At 43.4% G+C, this 18739-nt stretch overlaps 1 protein-coding gene across 4 annotated transcripts in view; it reads right to left on the reverse strand.

The window, feature by feature from the left end:
- Window positions 1-18739, reverse strand: part of Prune2 (prune homolog 2 with BCH domain) — a 262900-nt gene that overhangs the window by 176538 nt on the left and 67623 nt on the right. For all 4 annotated transcript variants that reach the window (XM_059259935.1, XM_059259952.1, XM_059259943.1 and 1 more), the window contains exon 6: window positions 17369-17463. In XM_059259935.1, the coding sequence (XP_059115918.1) occupies window positions 17369-17463 (95 nt within the window). The remainder of the gene's footprint in view (window positions 1-17368; window positions 17464-18739) is intronic.

Below are 18739 nucleotides of genomic sequence, written 5' to 3' on the forward strand. Positions count from 1 at the left end.
AGTGTCAAAAACAACAGTAACAAAAATATCAAACCACGAATGGATAACAAAAGTTCAAGCTTGCAAATAAATCTCGATTAAAAGCCAAAGACAAAGCTTCACACACAGTAAAACTGTCTGAAGAAGAAATGACTAGTAACTGGCAAGTTTTAACAGTGTGTTCTTTGGCTTTCAAAGAACAAAAAGAGCCTTTCTCTTGTACCTCAAAACTTTGCACTGTGGGAGTTTGAAGCATTCAAGTTGACAGGGACACACTTTGCTATGAAACCACCTCATTGCGGGTTCACACAACCAAAAATGTGTCCATCTGGGGAGCCTCAGGAGGAAGGAAGTACACAAAAACACTGTTGCTTCTTCCCGGCCCTGTGCTGTCTCCATCTAAATTCAGAATCAGAAGAAAGAATTCACACAGAAACAAACACTTGACAGAGAGGAATGTGCGGAATTAGGAAGGACTAAGCCCACCCTTTTTGTCTTACAGAGAGAAGGAGCCCCCTTTGTCTATAGGGCACATGGTAGTCTTCCTGAGTCTCCTTTGTCTATAGGGCACATGGCAGTCTTCCTGAGTCCCCCTTTGTCTATAGGGTATATGGCAGTCTTCCTACCCCCCCTTTGTCTATAGGGTACATGGCAGTCAGTCTTCCTGAGCTCCCCCTTTGTCTATAGGGCACATGGCAGTCTTCCTGAGCTCCCCCTTTGTCTATAGGGCACATGGCAGTCTTCCTGAGCTCCCCCTTTGTCTATAGGGCACATAGCAGTCTTCCTGAGCTCCCCCTTTGTCTATAGGGCACATGGCAGTCTTCCTGAGTCCCCTTTGTCTTTAGGGCACATGGCAGTCTTCCTGAGCCTCACTTTGTCTTTGGGGCACATGGAAGTCAGTCTTCCTAACCCCCCCCTTTGTCTATGGGGCTCATGGCAGGCTTCCTGAGTCCTGCTTTGTCTATACGGACACGGCAGTCTGTCTTCCAGTATCTGGTTTTACTTCTATAGTTTCACTAACCTGTACTCAATCATGGTCTGAAAAGCACAGATATTTTGAGAGAAAATGCTATATTTGTGCAACCTTTATTATAGTATATTGCTGTAATTGTTCAATTTGGGTATTGATCTCAATCTCTTACTATATATACATAAGAAAACAAAGCAGGATTTGGAGGTCATGCCGTAGAGCTAATTCTTGCCATGATTCTACATAAAAACTTCTACTAAACCCTATGATTTCTCTGGATGCTCTTAGTTAACATAGCTCTTGTGATTATTTCACAATATGAGGCTTAGTGGTCAAAACTTCCACCCCATGTCACAGGCACAAGTGCAATCATGGATAGTTATACTTCAACCCTTCCCAGGCAGGCTCATTGCTAGTTGAGGGAAATATGGTCTTCTCTTCTCTTCTTTCCTGGCTCTTTCTGCTCCTCATCAACAAGCTAACTATAGTCTGGGACATCACTGTTATGAAGCAAAGAAAGGGAGTTGAAGAAAGAGGCTGGTGAAGTTCTTGCTTTATGGAGGGTGCACATGTTAGAGTTCCCTGTGTCTCATGTGACCCAAGGGGCCTGTGCCCCTAGACATTGCAATAAAAGACCATCCACTTCCCTGTTACAATCAAACACCTCCCATCTCTGTACCTAGGAAGTTGCAATGAGTTTCCATTCCTTTTCCCTGCAGTCATGGAGATGGCGCTTCCTCTCCTCTCTCAGCTGAGATCTGCTCAGCTTTCACTTTAAAGTCAGCCTCTTGGATAAGATCTAAGGAAAATGCTGTCATTCCCACATGGCCTGTGTCTGGCCTATCATAGATTCCTGTGTCCATTCCAACCATTTTCTTAGTCTAAAGGCTTACTGCAGATGGGCAGTCTAGAACTCACTGCAACCCAAATGGCCAGCATATTTTTCACTCTTTAGATTGGCGTCCCTTCCCTTTACTCATATGGTGTTGTGGGATTCATGTGGTGTCGTTTTGTACACTGTGAAGGTGAGTCTCTGCCCAAGGCATCTGATTGGTTTAATAAAGAGCTGAATGGCCAATAGCTAGGCAGGACAGGATAGGCAGGATTTCCAGGGAGAGAAAGGAACTCTGGGGAGAAGAGAGATGGATTTTGCCAGCAAGATGTAGAGGGAGGGAGACATACATTATGGAAGAAAGGTAACAAGACACATGGCAGATTATAGATTAATAGATATGGGTTAGTTTAAGTTTTAAGAGCTAGTGGGAGAAGCCTAAGCTAAGGCCAAGAATCCATACTTAATAAGAAGTCTCTGTGTCATTATTTGGGGGCTGGCAGTTCCAAAAGAAAGTTCAACTATGAGACTCACATGTTCTAACACATCTTCTCTCTTTTATTACCACATTTCAAGAATTCTCTTCCCTTTAAGATAGTGAAAGTTTAAAGCCATATACTTTCTCTGAAGTTTGTATCCTTGTGCTACGATTTGAGGTAGAACCAGCTGGTACCTTTGTAGATGATTAGGACATGGAGACTAACCCACTCATGGATTGACAGGTTAGCTCAAATGGTTTCATTATAAAAAGCCCTTTCCGCTCTGTCTCCTATATTCACTGCTCCATGTTTTTGATGCCTGTACGGAAAGGGGAACTGACTCTCCTCAGTGTAGGCTGCAAGTTGGTGATAGGTGATCTGCTTCTCGGCCTCCAGGACTGAGATCTGAATTAATCTTCTCTCAAACTTGTGCAGTTCATGGCACTCAGTTATGGCAACAAGAACTGGAATAAGAGCTCTGCTTTCACACACCATGGTGGCAAGGGTGATAGGCCTTCCTATTGCTTCCTCTGAAGCCCTGAACTAAAGGTCTCTTGGCAAGTGCTTGCCCACGTGTCCTGCAGAATTTGTCTCCATCTTCCTCCATCCTGTTCCCCGCCACAGACAAAGGCTCCACAGAAGATACCTAGAGCCTCTTCTAGACTCTGAACTCTTGGGTGCTTCAGCCAGTAGACCACATCAGGAGATGTTGGAGAGAACTTGGCCATTTCATTGTCAAAATCTCTTGAGGCCACTCTCTTTTCAACCATATTCTCCAAGTTTCTAGGCACTCCTCTCCTCCTTTTAGCCTAACAGTGGCAACCCTTGGAAAACATCTGTCTTTCCTTGTAGTTATATTTTGCTTGTGATCTAATAAATAAAGCTTGCCTGAAGATCAGAGTGCGGAGCTAAGCCACTAGTTAGCCATAGAGGCTAGGCAGTGGTGGCACACACATTTAATCCCATCACTCGGGAGGCAGAGGCAGATGGAGATCTGTGTGTTCAAGGCTACCCTGGGCTACACAAGATTGATCCAGTCTAAAAGAGAAACAGAGCCAGGCAGTGGTGGCACACATATTTGATCCCTGCACTAGGAAGGTAAAGACAGGAAGTGATATGGCTGAGTGGAGAGAGGAATATAAGGAGGGAGTAAACAAGAGCTCAGCTCTCTTTCAGGCTGAGGATTTCATAGAGGTAAGAACTAGTGACTGGTTGCTCTGCTTCTCTGATCTTTCAGCTTTCATCCTGATATCTGATACCTGTTTTTTATTAATAAGACCAATTAGGATTTGTACTACATTTCCTTCAGTTCCCTCACCATGCCTGCACCTAATAACTGACTCACCTCATTGGCCTTCCTGAAATTACCCCAATTGGTTGGATCATTTATTCTGAGTAGGACTAAGGATGTCAACATTATATTTTTCAAGCTCAAATTCTATGACACCATAAATAAATATGAATCCCTCAAGTTTCCCTATTGCTCCTCAGCCTGGCATGGATACATGTAACCTGACCTCTCAAGTATCTTCTTCTTCTCCATCATTTCCTGTCACTATGCTCTCCATAAATCAAAGGAAAGCTTTATGGGTATTTTCAACGCAGGTCATTAAAACCCTCTATGCTAATGGATATTTGAGAGCCTGCAAAGAGAACTGGAGTCTCAGAGCCCCAGTTACATCTCCAAGGCAAAGACTCACCAAATGGATTGGTCAAAAAGCAAGAAGCTCTTGACTTCATCACTGTTCTCCCCAGTGTGCCAGGCAGTAGGGATCTTCCATAGGACATAGGACAGACAGTATTTGTCTGGATAAAACACTAGACAACTAACACATCTAAAAGGTACAGCTACTACCAGATTTCTGAATCTGAGTTCCAGATCCATGGATTAAATACCCTGGGTTTAAAATGTCTGAGAAAAATAACTGAACATGTTCAGACATTTTGTCCACTTAATTCCCTAAACAATGTGGTATAGTAATTACTGACATGATGCTTGTGAAGTGTTATAGAGATCTGATGTATACGGGAGGATGGGTGGGATTACATGCAAATTCTACCCCACTGTGAGTTGACTTGACTATCTGAATATTTGGGTCTCCTCAGAGGATCTGGAAGTCATTTCCCCCATGACAAGGACAGTGCACATGAAAAACTAGTTAAGAAAGAGCCAAGCTTGTTGGAAGGCTCTGATGGATATTTTCCAACTTCTCTCATCCCTGGGTGGGATATCTCATTTTGTCTAAAGTGGCACCAATGACATGTTTTGGTAGATAGAACAAGGCATAATCTTGAAGGACTTATGACCCCTGACCTCTAACATTCTTGCTTCTAGTACCTGGGATGGGCTCTTGTCTCATATGAAGATGCCTGGATGGAAGACCACATAGAGAGAAGGAGATGAAGTTACCCAGATTCACCATAGTCTCCCCGATGAAGCTACAGCCTCGTGAGTGAGGACAGCTGGTCCTAGCCACATCTTACACTCTGATGACAGCCACGTGACTGAGCTCAGACGGGACTCGAGAAATCATGAGAAACACTCTACTGTTAGTCATGAGGAAGAGGAAACAAAGAAGAGCCTCTGTTGCTGTTGTTGTCACATTGACCAGAACTATTGTGTTGTGTCCACAGCCAGATAATTCATCTAGGCAGTTGAAAAAAAAATAGCTTAGACAATCTTCCACAGAACAGTTGGTTTCCCCCTGTGACCCAACATAGAACAATGAGGAATGATGGGCCTTCAAAGTCAGATTCTCTGGTTGGAAATTTACCTTGTGATTTGAGGTCATTCACTTTCCCTCACTGTCTTGGTTTAATCACTCACCAAACAATTTGAATAGCCAATGCCATAAAAAGCTGTCAGAACCTGAAAGTCTCCTCCCTGAAGACTAGCTTTTATAGTGCCAGAAGGTGCTCTTCAAACTGACAAAAGGGGAAGCCATCAATAGTCCTACTTAGATGAGATGCCAATAACCGCAGTGACCAACAGAACAGTAAGATATCCCTAAAGGTGCAATAGTGGCATTTGTGTCTTAGCAGTAACCAACAGCTGTCTCATTGGACTTAAGGCCACTGGAAGCAGGGAAGAAATACCTGGTACTGGGAACCTAGTCAACTGCCTAGGGCTAGTGAGGTTATGCTCTTGGATGTCAACCTTCTACTGACCCTTCACTGGATCAGCACAATTCCTAATTGCAGTCAAAATGCTTTTACCCACAGGTAAGTGCCGCTCTCATTCCTTGTCAAAGAAGCTTGCTTCTCTTTACAGCAGACAGAGACCATCACAGAAAACCACAACTGGTCAAAACGCAGAGAACTGCCAATCAGTCATGGAGTGGTCAGCTCCAACAGTTACATCTGCAACATAACATCTGTAATCAGGTAGAGGCAGGTGGATTCCAGTGACATCCAGGTTCATTGAGAGACCCTGTCTCAAAAATATAAGTAAGTGAAATATGGTGGAGACTGATCAAGGAAGTCACCCAACATCAACTTCTGAGCTATATACACATAAAATGCACATACATATAACTTAAAATTTTTGGTCAAAATAAGCAACAATTCTGATATTTCTTCAGTTTTCATTTGAAAAAAAAATAGTTTCAGGCTCACTGATACTTTGTTAGTGATGGAATAGTTATCAGAATAGATGGATCCAAATGATTGCTTTACATAATTTATTATTATGTTTAGGAAGTGCTTACCATATGCCAGACCATTCTAAATACTGGCTACTGTTAACTTAGTCCTCAGAACAACCCTCCAAAAAAAGCACTAGTAAGTTCCCATCTTATACACGAGACACACTACATACTTGATGTCTGTCGCCTTCTCCATCACACCATTTCTAATCTGAGGAAGCACGTGGTGCTTGTATGTCCTCTGTGACCAAGAAGAGCTGTTATTTGGTTTCAGTGTTTGAAACCCCTGGCTGATTCAGTGCAACTTCATGCTTCACAGTATCCCGTTTTGGTGCTGGGTGGGAATGGCTACGTGAAGAGTCTTCCTAAGCCTTCCCAGTGCCCTGGATCTGCCTCTGGGTGGCGGCTAAGGATGTGAACTACAACGCGGGACCCAGGCTCTCTGGGTCCTGTTTTTGCCACTCCCAGCTCTCTGCACCTCAGCCTCACAGTCTGACCTTGGTCTGACTTTGCTCCCCTTGGTCACCTTCCCAGCTCTTCTGTCACCAGCTGTTACTTCTGCTCCCTTCACCCCAGCCCACCTTCTCTACCCTGGGAAGTCTGATATAATCTCTATTTTCTGGATCCCATGTTATAGCATGGGTACACTCTGGATCTGTAGGGACACTTCAGACTTTTCCCTAGTGGAGAAAGGGAGGAATGGGCACAATGTTTTACCAATGCTGGGTCCCCTGGTCTCGCTAGACAGCCCGTGGTGTGCAGTTATTTCTCTAGCTTCCTTCTGATCTCCTAATCATCTGCTTGCTGCACGTCTCCCTGTCTGTCATCCTCCTGTCTTCATTCTTCTTGAGGGTTGTACAGCAAGAATCAACCCAGCAGCCTGTCCAGAGCGAAGTCTAAAGTGGATCCAAGCAGGAGGAGGGGCCATTTCCCCCAGGTGTCTAACTCAGGACACAGCACCATGCTCTCTCATCTAACTGTGGCACATATGTTTTCCCTCATCTAGATGAGCGGTTCTCAACTCAGGGGTCGGATGACCCTTTCACAGGGGTTGGACCTAAGAGCATTGGAAATATCAGATATCTACATTATGATTTATTACAGTAGAAAAATTACAGTTATGAAGCAGCAACGGACGTAATCTCATGGTTGGGGGTCACCACAATGTGAGGAGCTGTATTAAAGGGTCTCCCCATTAGGAAAGTTGAGAACCGCTGCCCTAATTAGAACACTAGAAGACCTTTGCTTTCCACCGCCTGCCCCCAGTCTCATTTATACACCAACTTCTATATGCCTTTTATAGGGGCACCTTTTCCACTGCACGATTCTCTCCCAAATCAGACTCTGTGTTTCTCTGGTATTCATATTTAATGATTTGCACCACTGAGAATGAGCAACCATTTATAAACACACGAGAACAGAGACCAGTGCATAACAGGATCAAACCTGTACTTCAGGCACACAGTAACTACACAACTAATGTTTCATGAATAAATGTCTATGTTGGGGGGTGAGTAAATGAATGAATAAAGTATGTGTGTGCATTCCAGCCCAATGATGCACCAGCCAGTTGCTGGGCTGTAGGCTGAGATGGACCACTGGTGGATACAATGTGGGTTGAGAGCCTCTTAGGTAGACAGAAAATGATTGTTTCCCTTCGGGTTTGGCATAGAAAGAAAGCAATGTCAAGTCCAGCGAAATGAGGTATGCCTGGCATGAGAATTTGTGAAGAAATTAAAACTAGATTTCATGACAGTATCGTAAAAAGAACATTAGGCTAAAATGTTGGAAGGCAAAAGATAGCCACGGTGTTTAACATCAGAAACCACTTTTAGAAGAGTCTTTCAGAGTTCAAAAACAAAAACAAAAACCTGGCATTGTGGACTTATTTATTTCAAAGCTTGGCTTTGGGGAGTCCAATGAGAAAACAAAATGTGGCACACACAACCCAACAAATGCAGGTAACATTCAAGGCATGTTGGATATATTTCATTGTATTTGTTGTCTAGGTGTGGAATGCATGGTATGAATATACGTATTCTTTTTTCCAATATGAAGCATAGCTGGATTTTATTAATAAAAGGTTTTAAAGCATAGGGTGAGACGGGAGAAGGTACCGGAAAATGGGTGTTGGCATTTCAATAGAGTTGGTAGACAGAATGAGGGAACACTGAGAGCGGCTTCCAGCATCACAACCTGTTTTCCCTTCTCTACCACTAGGCGGCACCACTGGCCCGCAGTATGCTCTTGATGGGCCAGTACAGCACCCTTGGCAATCACTGGATTAAGATCAGCACAAGGTCTACTCTGTAAAAGTAGATTACTTTGTTTGACCCTCCCTGTTTCAAAAAAGATTTCTTTTTAGTGCGTGTGCCAAAAACAGTCTAGCTACTTAGACATCCAGTCTGTATTTGCACAGAGAGCTGAAGGACCTCTAGCTCAAAGGCATTCCCTGTTGTACTGTTTTTGTTTTGGTTTGGGTTTGGGTTTTTCAAGACAGGATTCTCTGTATAGTCCTGGCTGTCCTGGAACTTACTATGTAGACCAGGCTGGCCTCGAACTCAGAGAATCCACCTGCCTCCGTCTCCCACGTGCTGGGATGAAAGGCGTGTGCCACCACCGCCCGGCTGTCACAAGAGGAGGAACAAATTACCTTCAGCTTGGAAACCTGCTTTTCCATGACAAGTTGATACAATGTAGTAATTAACCATTAAAACATTGCAAGTGCTTCCCTGGAAAGTTACAGTCAAATTAATTTAAACCAAGGTCAGGTCCCCAAGTCAGCAAAAAAATTCTGAAGGCAGGTGACAGGGAAGAGAAACTAGAGGCAAGGTAGGCAACAGCTGCTATTAAAAGTAACTCGGGGCAGCTCAAACTGGTCTGCGTACATTCCTAAAAAGGCAATTAGCCAAATCCTTTCAGAAATTAAGCCATCAAAATGACATTACAATACACTTAAAAAATGTATTTACAGAGCAAAAGAGCAGCCATCCCGGCATAGCATCGTGGCCTGAGGGGTTCCTTTCTCTGAGGAAGTGTGTAGAAGAGAATTAGATCCTTAGCTAAGAAGAAACTTCAAATTGTCACAATAGATTTGGGGTGGTGCTATTTCTTAATTCCCTCAGTGCTAAAGCAGAGACTGAATTAACGCACTTGGTTGTTTCTGGTTTCTTTGTCATCTTATGGGGTGGTTAGGATGACAATAGTCTCCTATGGCGATGTCTCAGGAAGGAGCTGGTGGAGGCACGGGAAAAGGAACACTGTGCAAACCCTACTCTGAGGAGGAAAGACAGGAGCCGTCAAAGTGACAGACAACCCAGGATACAGCTCAAAGGGGTCCTGAGCCCTCACTGGCACAGGCTATCACCATGAAATCTCACAAGAAAAGTTCACAGTCCCAGAGGCATTGTGTCCCCGAGGTTCTATGTCTTCACCTACAGAGAAGGGAGCAAAATGTGGAGGAAACAGGGCTTCTTCAGGCTGGGTTCCCAGCAGCCTGTGAGGTAGCTACAGCTGTGGTGTTTGGCTAAAACTGGGAAAGGTTACAGACCAATTATTAACGCTACCTGGGACTTTAAAGATGACCAGACTCTGACTCCAAACTAAAATCATTAACAGCTGAAAATACAAAGTGCATGGAACTAGCTAAGTAAACTATGATCATAAATTAAGTTTCTATCTTCTTTAATTATTAAAAAATTATTTATTGGTTTACTTTAAAAGGAAAGAAAGGAAGGAAGGGAGGAAGGAAGGAAGGAAGGGAGGAAAGAAGGAAGGAAGGAAGGGAAGGAAGGAAGGAAGGAAGGAAGGAAGGAAGGAAGGAAGGAAGGAAGGAAGCAGCACTTCAACTCCAGTATCTCATGAAGGGATGTACTTTTCTACATGTGTATGACAAGCACCCTCTTAAAGGTCTAGTAGCCTTATGCTCATATCCACAACACGTGGATATGTTAACATTCTCCGTGGGCACAGGGTTGATAAGAAACAGAACATTTTTTAGAAAAGAAAGTTTGCACTCAGTGACACAGCACTGGGTACCAGCACTGGGTACCAGAAGCAAGTTCGCAGGCTTGCCCACTGTGTCCCATGCCCCCACCCCTCACATCAGGGATCAGAGCCCCAGTAGACTGCTGGCACCATGTTATAAGGGGTAGCAAGGGATGACTGTCAAATTTCAGAAAATATGCAAACCCATTATTTGCAAATTAGAAACAGCCATTATGAAAATTATCTAATTTAACCTAATCATCTCCTAAAGCTTTCACTTCCTAACACTACTGTTAAGAATTAAGTTTCAGTATCAATCTTGGAGAGATGCAAATATTAAGATCATAGCAAACAAAATGATAGCTAGGAAATATAAAAAAGGATTTGGTGTCATTTAGGGAAATCCATTTACAGAGGAGAACTAGATGGAATGTGTTTTATGAATCATGAAGGTCCATTTGAAATTGACTAGTAGATAAAATAAAGAAAAGTCATCAGTGGAGAGATACATTACCCCCAAGTTGAGTTTAGTTGGAGAAACAACATAAAAATTCCACTCCAATGCATTTTTTAGTAAGCACATTTTCGCAGACTTTTAGCTACACTGTAGTTTGAATCAAAGGCCCATGTGCTAAAGGCCTGGTTCCCAACCTGTGATACTGCTGGGAGATGATGGAGGCTGGGCATAGCAGAGGGAATTTAGGCAGCTAGGGATGAGGCCTCGAAGGGGATATTGAACCTCCAGCTTCCTCCTGCTTCTCCTTTTGCTTCTTGGCCTCCTTGAGGTGAGCAGCTTCCTCCAGCAAATGTCCTGCCATGATGTATTGTATCACCACAGACTCAAAGCCACCATGGACTGAAACCCTTGGAACCATGAGCCAAAGCAAACCTTTCTTCCCTATAAGTTGATTAATCTAAGGCATTTCATCACAGTGACAGAAAGGTAAGTGATACACTGTCAGTGATGTATTTTTGGCCATCGTCAGAAAGTACCTACATATAGGTTGCAAAGATCTTAAAATGTCACAATCTTCAGCTGCTTAATTCTTTAACTAGATCACTCTGATCCTCTCTCCAGGTTCTTGCCACTGTAAAGAACGGCTCATTCCACAGTGGGAACAAAGGCCCATGTTTCCAGGTCTGGTTTCCATCTCTTCATTCTGCCACAGTGCTCAGGAAGCTATGAATTATTGGCATGAAAATGATTTCAACTTGCAATCTACACTTCGTGTGCCTCATACAAGCTGATTCCTAAAATCCCTCCCTGACAGTCATCCAGTCATTTTCTTGTTTGCTTCAAGCCCCCCTGGAATTCTTCAGCATAAGAACTGTGAAATTCAAACACCTCAAATACACAGCGTTTTGTTGTTTGGAGTTACTCCCAACGTTGAAGAGCCATCCTATTTTGTTTTGATAAAGAGAAAACCCCCATCATTAAATATGGTGGCTGAGCAAGCTGCTCTTCATTTTATACACTGATTTGGAAACACTGTGTTGCAGCAAGGGAGTTGAATCATGTGTGATTTTGAGTTCTAGAATCAAGCTGATAAAAAAGGAGGCTGAGAGCAACTGAGCTACCCGGGAAGGGGGTTCTTCAACCTGTTGAGCTGCCTGCAGGCTGTGCAGTGTGCACCATGTTCCCGGCTCTTGTGAGCTGTCACCCATGCTGGGATGGGCTTTTGCCGATGCCACTGTCTTTCTGCTCTGACAGGATTCCTAAAACCTTCTGCCCTGGATCCTCAAGATTCTTTCCTCTTTGTGGAATAGGATGAGAAATGTCTTTCCAGGAGAAGCTGGGAGCTGTATGTTCAAAATAGCTTCCGAATCCCTTCCAGGCACTCAACCCAAGCATCAAATGGGATTGCTGCATGAGGAAAAACAGCTCTGCGGTGAGCCTCGAGGTTCAGGCTTGTCTGCTGCAGATGCTGGAGGCACTTCCATCAAAACAGGGACCTACCATAGCACCTTTATTCTTTGGGGTTCCAGGAGGGTTTGGATTCATGCTTGGATGTTCTCATTGCAGTGTCTGATGCACACTGACCATGCATCATCACGCATCGTCTTCTACAGTAACAAGGACAAGCTGACCCGGACTCAGAAGGAAATGGAAACACCCAGCATTTAGAACCCGGAAGTGCTGGGGATGTGGCTTAGCAGGAGAGCCTATGCCTTACATATGGGAGGCCCTGGGTTTGATCCCTAGAAACACACCACTCAAAATAATAACTTCTACAAAAGACAGCATGATAGGTGTTAAATTTCAAACCTGGGACAAACAGCTGAGGTGCCTATTTAATATAGCAAAGCAGTCCTGGCCCCTAGGTTCTCCCAGCACCCCTCAGTCCCTATCTGTTACAGGGTATGGCTGGCACACTCTACCCTGAACTCTCCAGCACAGGGGCTGAACTGTCCTTCCCCCAAAGGCTCTTTCCTATATAATCCAGACATTTTGGTTACCCACCCCTTCCCTTTCGGACCTTTGGCCTCCCAGCTGCTGCACCTGATTCCCCTCTCTCTTCTCTCCCTTCCCCTCTCCCTCTCCCACATGGCCCAGCTCAGCCTGGCCATGTCCACACTAGACTCTTCCAGATATCCCTGCCTCTGACTATGCTCTCCCTTTTATCTATAATAAACTTTCTCCTCCACCATACCTAGGAGCAGTCATGTCCTTTCCTTTCCCTTTTTTTTTTTTCTTTTTTTTGTTCAACAGGACCTGGAAGGGCTTATCCAGGCTTTGAAAAGTCATTTTTTTTTTTCAAAAACACTTCAGTATTTATTAACATTTCAAAAAATATGCTAGTCAAAAAAAGTTTCCCTAAAAGAAACTATGCATTTTATTACAAAATAAAGCAGGTCTTTCATCTTGACTTAAAAAAAAAAATCTGTATCTTTGCTCAAACAATGGGATGCCATCATTGGTGTCTAAAGAGGTGCTCAGTCTTCAATCACTGGTTATGATGGGCATTTACATTCACAAACTGGAATAAATATTCTGTTGGAGCAATGCTCATGGTGTGTCTTCTGGTCTGTGCTGTCTGTGGCTGCTAATGGAAAGTGCTGGTGTTTTTCCCCTCGGCTGTGTTCCAGGGCACCTTGTGGGCAGTGATCTCTGTGCAGGACAGGATGAGTCAGTGCCCTGAGTCACTCCAGGAGAATGCAGCCCTGGAGCTCTACCCCCACCCCCACCCCTGGGGTTTCAAATAGTAGAGCTCTGGTCAGGAGGACTCTCCCAGCTCCCAGCTCTGTAGAAGAATGATCCAGAACATTAGCTGTAAATGTGGGTTAAATTTTAGGAGTTGTGATCACCAGTGCTTCTCATTTACAGTAAGCTGATTTGCATACAGCAGCAACAGGTCCATGTTCACATAGACAATCCTACTGTAAGTTTTCTTATCTCAAGCTTTCTCAAAGATCTCATCACAGTGAATGTCCCCCTGAAACCTATATGTCAAAATCCTAACTGGAAACACTTGGAATGTGGGTTTATTTGGAAACAGGACTGTTAGAGATATAAGTTAAAAGAGGTTGTCAGGTGGGATCGGATCCATTGGGACTTATGTCTTTAAAGCTGGAACAGGGAGTCAGGACACAGAGCCCCACACCATGGGCAGATGACATAAAGATAAAGCCAGGGGTCTTGATGATGCTTCTACAAGGCAAGGAACGTCATTCATTCTCCCAACCTTCAGCAGGCACTAATCCTGCAAGCATCTTGATGTGAGGCCTTGAGCTTCCAGAACCATAAGATAATCAATGTCTTTTGAACCATGTAGCCTGTGGCCTTTACAGCACCGTTACATCAGCCCTAGCAACGGCTTACAGCATGTGTCTGTCTGTGTGTGAATAAATCCTAGTGCTGCTGATAAAAAGCAACCCCCACCCCAGAGCCTGACCTTTGTCCTCACAAAGTAAAGATGCTAATGTTCTACACCTCTCTTCAGGGAGATGCTTAAGGAGGTGTTGACAAAGGAACCATTACTATAGTATTACCGTGACCCACCTCAGCAGCTCATTATTAGAATGGAAAGATACAGGCATCTGAATGTACTGCTTTACTGGGGTGTAAATGAACCTAATAAACAGAATCACTAATGGTTCTGCTAGCAAATGAATAATTGTAATTTTAGTTCCAATTGACCACATGCTTTAATGTTCGTACATTTTTCGTAACCAATGAGAAGGCCCAAAGGATCAGTTCAACAATCATCAGTCAAGGAACTGGATGTCACTCCTTGAGGCACATTCCTTTAGAGGTGTGTGCTGCAATCAGACTCAAATGCCTTGGAGGAAATGGGAAGGGGCTGAATGCCTTTGCTTCCCGCAGCTCTGTCTGCAAAGGCCTGTTGTTGCCGCTGCTGGCCAGCTTCAGGTAGGGTTTTACTTGTTACACCTCAAAATCACATTCATTTATAACCTTGTGTGCTGAGCAAAGCTCTGAAACTGTGTTACTATAATAATTTGATTTTTACAGTAGTTCTTCCCACAACTAATATTAACATATTTTAGGTTACAGTTATCACTTGTGAGAAATCTACATCAAAAATGCCAAATGGGTATCTACAAGCTTTTTCCTTATCGTGTAGAACACCCGAATCTGTCTGTCAGCATCAGTGGTTTCTACCTCCCGTGCCTGTGGCTCCCTCTATGGCCCACTTTACAAGGAGAAAAGCTTCTTGGGTTTCTGAATATTTACATCCAACAAAATTAATTGGTCCATTGGGCAAACAAAGGCCAGGTCATATACAATGGTGGGCTTAGAGCAACATAGAGGACCATCAAGCGTGTGGAGTGCTTTTCCCTTCTCCTGGATTGTTACAGAGCATCCCATTGCCCTATATGATTTAACAGCTGACTAGTTGGCAAAACTACTCACGCAGTACTGAGGCTGCTGAATTAAGTGGTAATGACCCTGAATATAAACGTGTAGGCCATTTAAAAAAAGAATCTGTCTGATGTTAGCTTTCAGTCATAATTGAAAGAAACTGGTTCAAAAGGGGCAAAGAAAGTGAATTAAAGGCCACCCTGAGCTACATAGGGAGATACTATATCAAAAAAAAAAAAAAAAAAAGGAAGGAAGGAAGGAAATAAAGGAAAGGAAAAGAAAAGAAAAACAGAAAAACCCCAAGAACTAGGCAGTGGCAGAGAATTTAACTAGGAAGCCCAAGGCCTTGGGTTCAATCCTCAGCAATTTAATAGTAAATAAATTTTAAAAAACCAATCAGATATTAAACAAATCACAAATGAATATCTGTATTTACTAAGCACCTACTATGTGCCCACAACTGCCCGAAAGTCATGTCAAAATAGCACCCCCAAGTAAATAAAAGTACCATCTAATTATAACTAAATATACTAAGCCAGTTCACACTGACTGGAATTCATAGTACACACTGAAGTCTCAGTTGGTCGGTTATAGAGACTGCATTGCGTAAGAGCTCAGAGGTGGGGTAAGAAGTAGAGAGTTTTTGGGGGCCATGAAAAAGTGTCAACCCAATGTGAGCCTGCTTGGGAGAACAAGCCTGATTTAGAAAGCTGTGGGAACAACGAAGAGCGTCCTTGAGGACATGCCGAGATGGAGAGAAGCACTGAACAGCTATTCTAAAACACAATAATGTTTGGGGGATTCGGGTCTTTGTTTTTTAAGTGAGGTGGCTGAGAATCAGAAAGGAATGCTGAACCCCAATTACCTCCAAAATAAGGTTAGGAAAACAGCACTGTGTGACAGGATGCCTTAGCGGGGAAAATAAATTCTCCCTTTAACTATGTGTGGGGTTTCAACTGACACACTGGATTAGTGAGCATCTTCTCTTCCAGGGGAGCTGCAGCATATTAGGAAGGAGTCCTTGCTCTGTTTCCCAGCTCTCTTTAACATCCTCCCTCTGATGTAAATACAGACATAGTGTTAATAGCATGCCAGCTCGCTTTCAGCTGGTGAGAGCTTCAGCTGTACCTGTCGATATACAGAAATGTCCTCTCCCCTCCCAGAAAACCACACAGGGATTCCAGAATTATACTTAACTGTCTGATTAATTACTGGACCTCCATGGAAATTACTGTCAAGATCATACAATCATTCTATCTCTGGTTCTGCTTGATAAACATTTGTAGTTTAACATATTTGGCAAAGTCATTATATACTGCTGTAATATAGATGAAGGTACATTCAAACTACAATAAGTCTATGATATTCATAGCCTTAAAATAACTTACTAATGACAGACAGTTCCTTGAGCAATTACAAGATGTTCTATGTTAATTTAGAAAGGAATTCCAAACAAGCCATTTAAAACCTAATAAGATGCCATTAAATGAGGGGGGACAGGGGAGGGGGAGCTAAAGAAAACCCTAAGGCTTGAACCAGTAGAAATGATTCTCAGAGCTACTGACCCTTGCAAGATCCATGTTTCACTTGGGTTTCTAGACACAAGGCAGATTTCTAATTGAAGGTGATTATCTAGTTACTACGTCCCAAATTGCACACATTTCTTGTATTGGTTCACACCCACAACTAATTAGACGGAGCATTTATCAATCTGAAAGTCCATGGAAACTGTTGCATTGATCTACCAAGCTACACATTGAGAAGGAGTTATCAGCTCGGAAGTGTTAGCCGCTGGTACTGAGGACAGCCAGCCCCTGCTGGTACTGATGTGCATCTGTGAGCTGAACTGCAAAGCTCATCCCCTGGGGTGAATTCACAGAGAGGTCACAGAGTGAAGGGCCTAGTTCGCTCTTGGGTTTTCTAAAGTGTGGACACCAAATATGTATATCAGCCATTCCCAAGAAATAGACTCACTGAGACAGTCACCATCATCACAAGGAAGACACAAATAGCAATATACCATTCTAAAGACATTCCTATCTAGCAAATTTTATCTCCACACACTTCTGAACTCCATGCCTCCAATCAAAGATGGGTAGGTAGCCTGAGTGAGGAAATACAAGAGTAAAATACATATATATATTTCCACAAAGGCACAGACGCACCTCCGTAAAATATAGCTCCCATTAGTTGGGTTAATTAAGATTAACACATAAGTTGTTGGGAACCCCCAAAGTAAACAAAAGATAATTTACCAAGGAAAGATATAAAGACATTCCAAGTCATTCATTAACCATACTGGAGGGCTGAGGCTCCTTCTTAATACTGGAGTTGTCATAGCCGATTATCAAAATGGCATATGACCAAACAGCTTACAAAGGCCAAACCACAACTTGTTTGCACAAAAAAAAACGTGCAAGTGAACCTAATCATGTATGTTACAATCACTACTAAACACAGATACATGTGAAGGGTTTTCACTGGCATACACAATGCTTCCACGGCAACAATAACCTCCTGGCCAGTCAGACACTCAGAGCAAACCCTCCCCCTGCCTCACACAGAACTGCCTCACACGGCAGGACGTTGCACTCCCAGTGTTCAGACAGCAACTGTGTGAAATCTGTTTTGGCTGGAAAAGCACCCTGCCCTTACCTCCAGGGTCATGTTCACAGTGCTGACGGCCACCTTTATTTCGCCATCTGACAGCTCCTTTAGGTCTTTCAACATTGTTTGTTCAATACTTAAACCTGTAGATAACAAGAGGAAAAAAAAATCTATACTTGGGATCCATTAAAAAATACATGTCAAGGGGTTATGTACAGAATTTATTCTACCAAGTTCAACGTTTTGTAGTATCACTTTTACCTGTAATAAACACACACTAAGTCAAAAATCATGTTTGTGGCAGCATCTATATCGGGTAAGATGCAGGCGGGAAATAGAATTTAACACTCATAGTGCAAACGGAGGTTCTTAGTGGCAGGGCACTTACAGAAGGGTGGACGGATAAAGGAGAAAATGAAAGATGAGCAGCTAGAGACCAGCAAAGAACAAAGACTAGGGAGCCAGGACTGGAGAAAGGAGTCTCCAGAGCCTGACAAACAGCAAGAATGGAGCAGGAAAGGCATGCCCAGCCTTAGTGTCCTTCCTCCTGCCCTCACTATTCTTCCCATTGACCGACAGAGACAAGGGAGCCTGGAACAGGACACACCCAGGTGTCAGTCCCCAGAGCCCAGAGCAGGTCCGGTAGGGAAGGAGTGGACAATCTTACCATACCAACTAGCCAAGTAATAGCCCCAAAGGTCCAAATTTAGGTGACCCTCTATAATTGTATAATTGCCAGCATAATCTTATGTAAATTGTACTTTATAAATGTAGCTCATAAAACTTCCATAATTGAGCCAGGTGTGGTGTTGAACATCTCTAATTCCAGCACTTGGGAGGCACCGGCAGGTAGATCTCTAGGGGTTTGAGACCAGTCTGGTCTATATAGAGAATTCCAGGCAAACAAGCCACATTGCTTAGTGCCACCCTGTCTAACACAAATGAAAACTATCTTAATTGAGCTGACCACCCCTGTAAGAGTCTCTGGCAGTAGGTGTTACCGAATTCCTCACTTGATGGCAGGAATAATCTAAAGTGGCTATGCTGTTGAGAACTCTAGAGCTGTAGCAGGTGACCCAAGTATTTCTATCACAGGCAAACAAGAACGAGTATGTCTTAATGTTTAACTGGCTTTCTCTATTGAAAGATACACTATAAAGCCATGGAAGACACAGGCATTCTTTCTGGATGTTTATGAAGATAGTGTACCGCCCACCCTGCCAGTATGGAGCACGCTGTCCATCACATCAACATGAGGAAACAGAGAGGGCTACTCGACAATCTCATTTGACTCAGAGTGAAGTGTGGCTTGTTTTGATTTCTAGAATACACTGTAACAACAGCAACTTGGGGTGGGTCAGGGAATGAGTGAAGACAGACACCACTGTGCACCTGTGCATAGGCATGCACCCACACCCA

Source organism: Peromyscus eremicus, chromosome 1 (assembly GCF_949786415.1).
Source record: "Peromyscus eremicus chromosome 1, PerEre_H2_v1, whole genome shotgun sequence".
NCBI lineage: Eukaryota > Metazoa > Chordata > Mammalia > Rodentia > Cricetidae > Peromyscus > Peromyscus eremicus.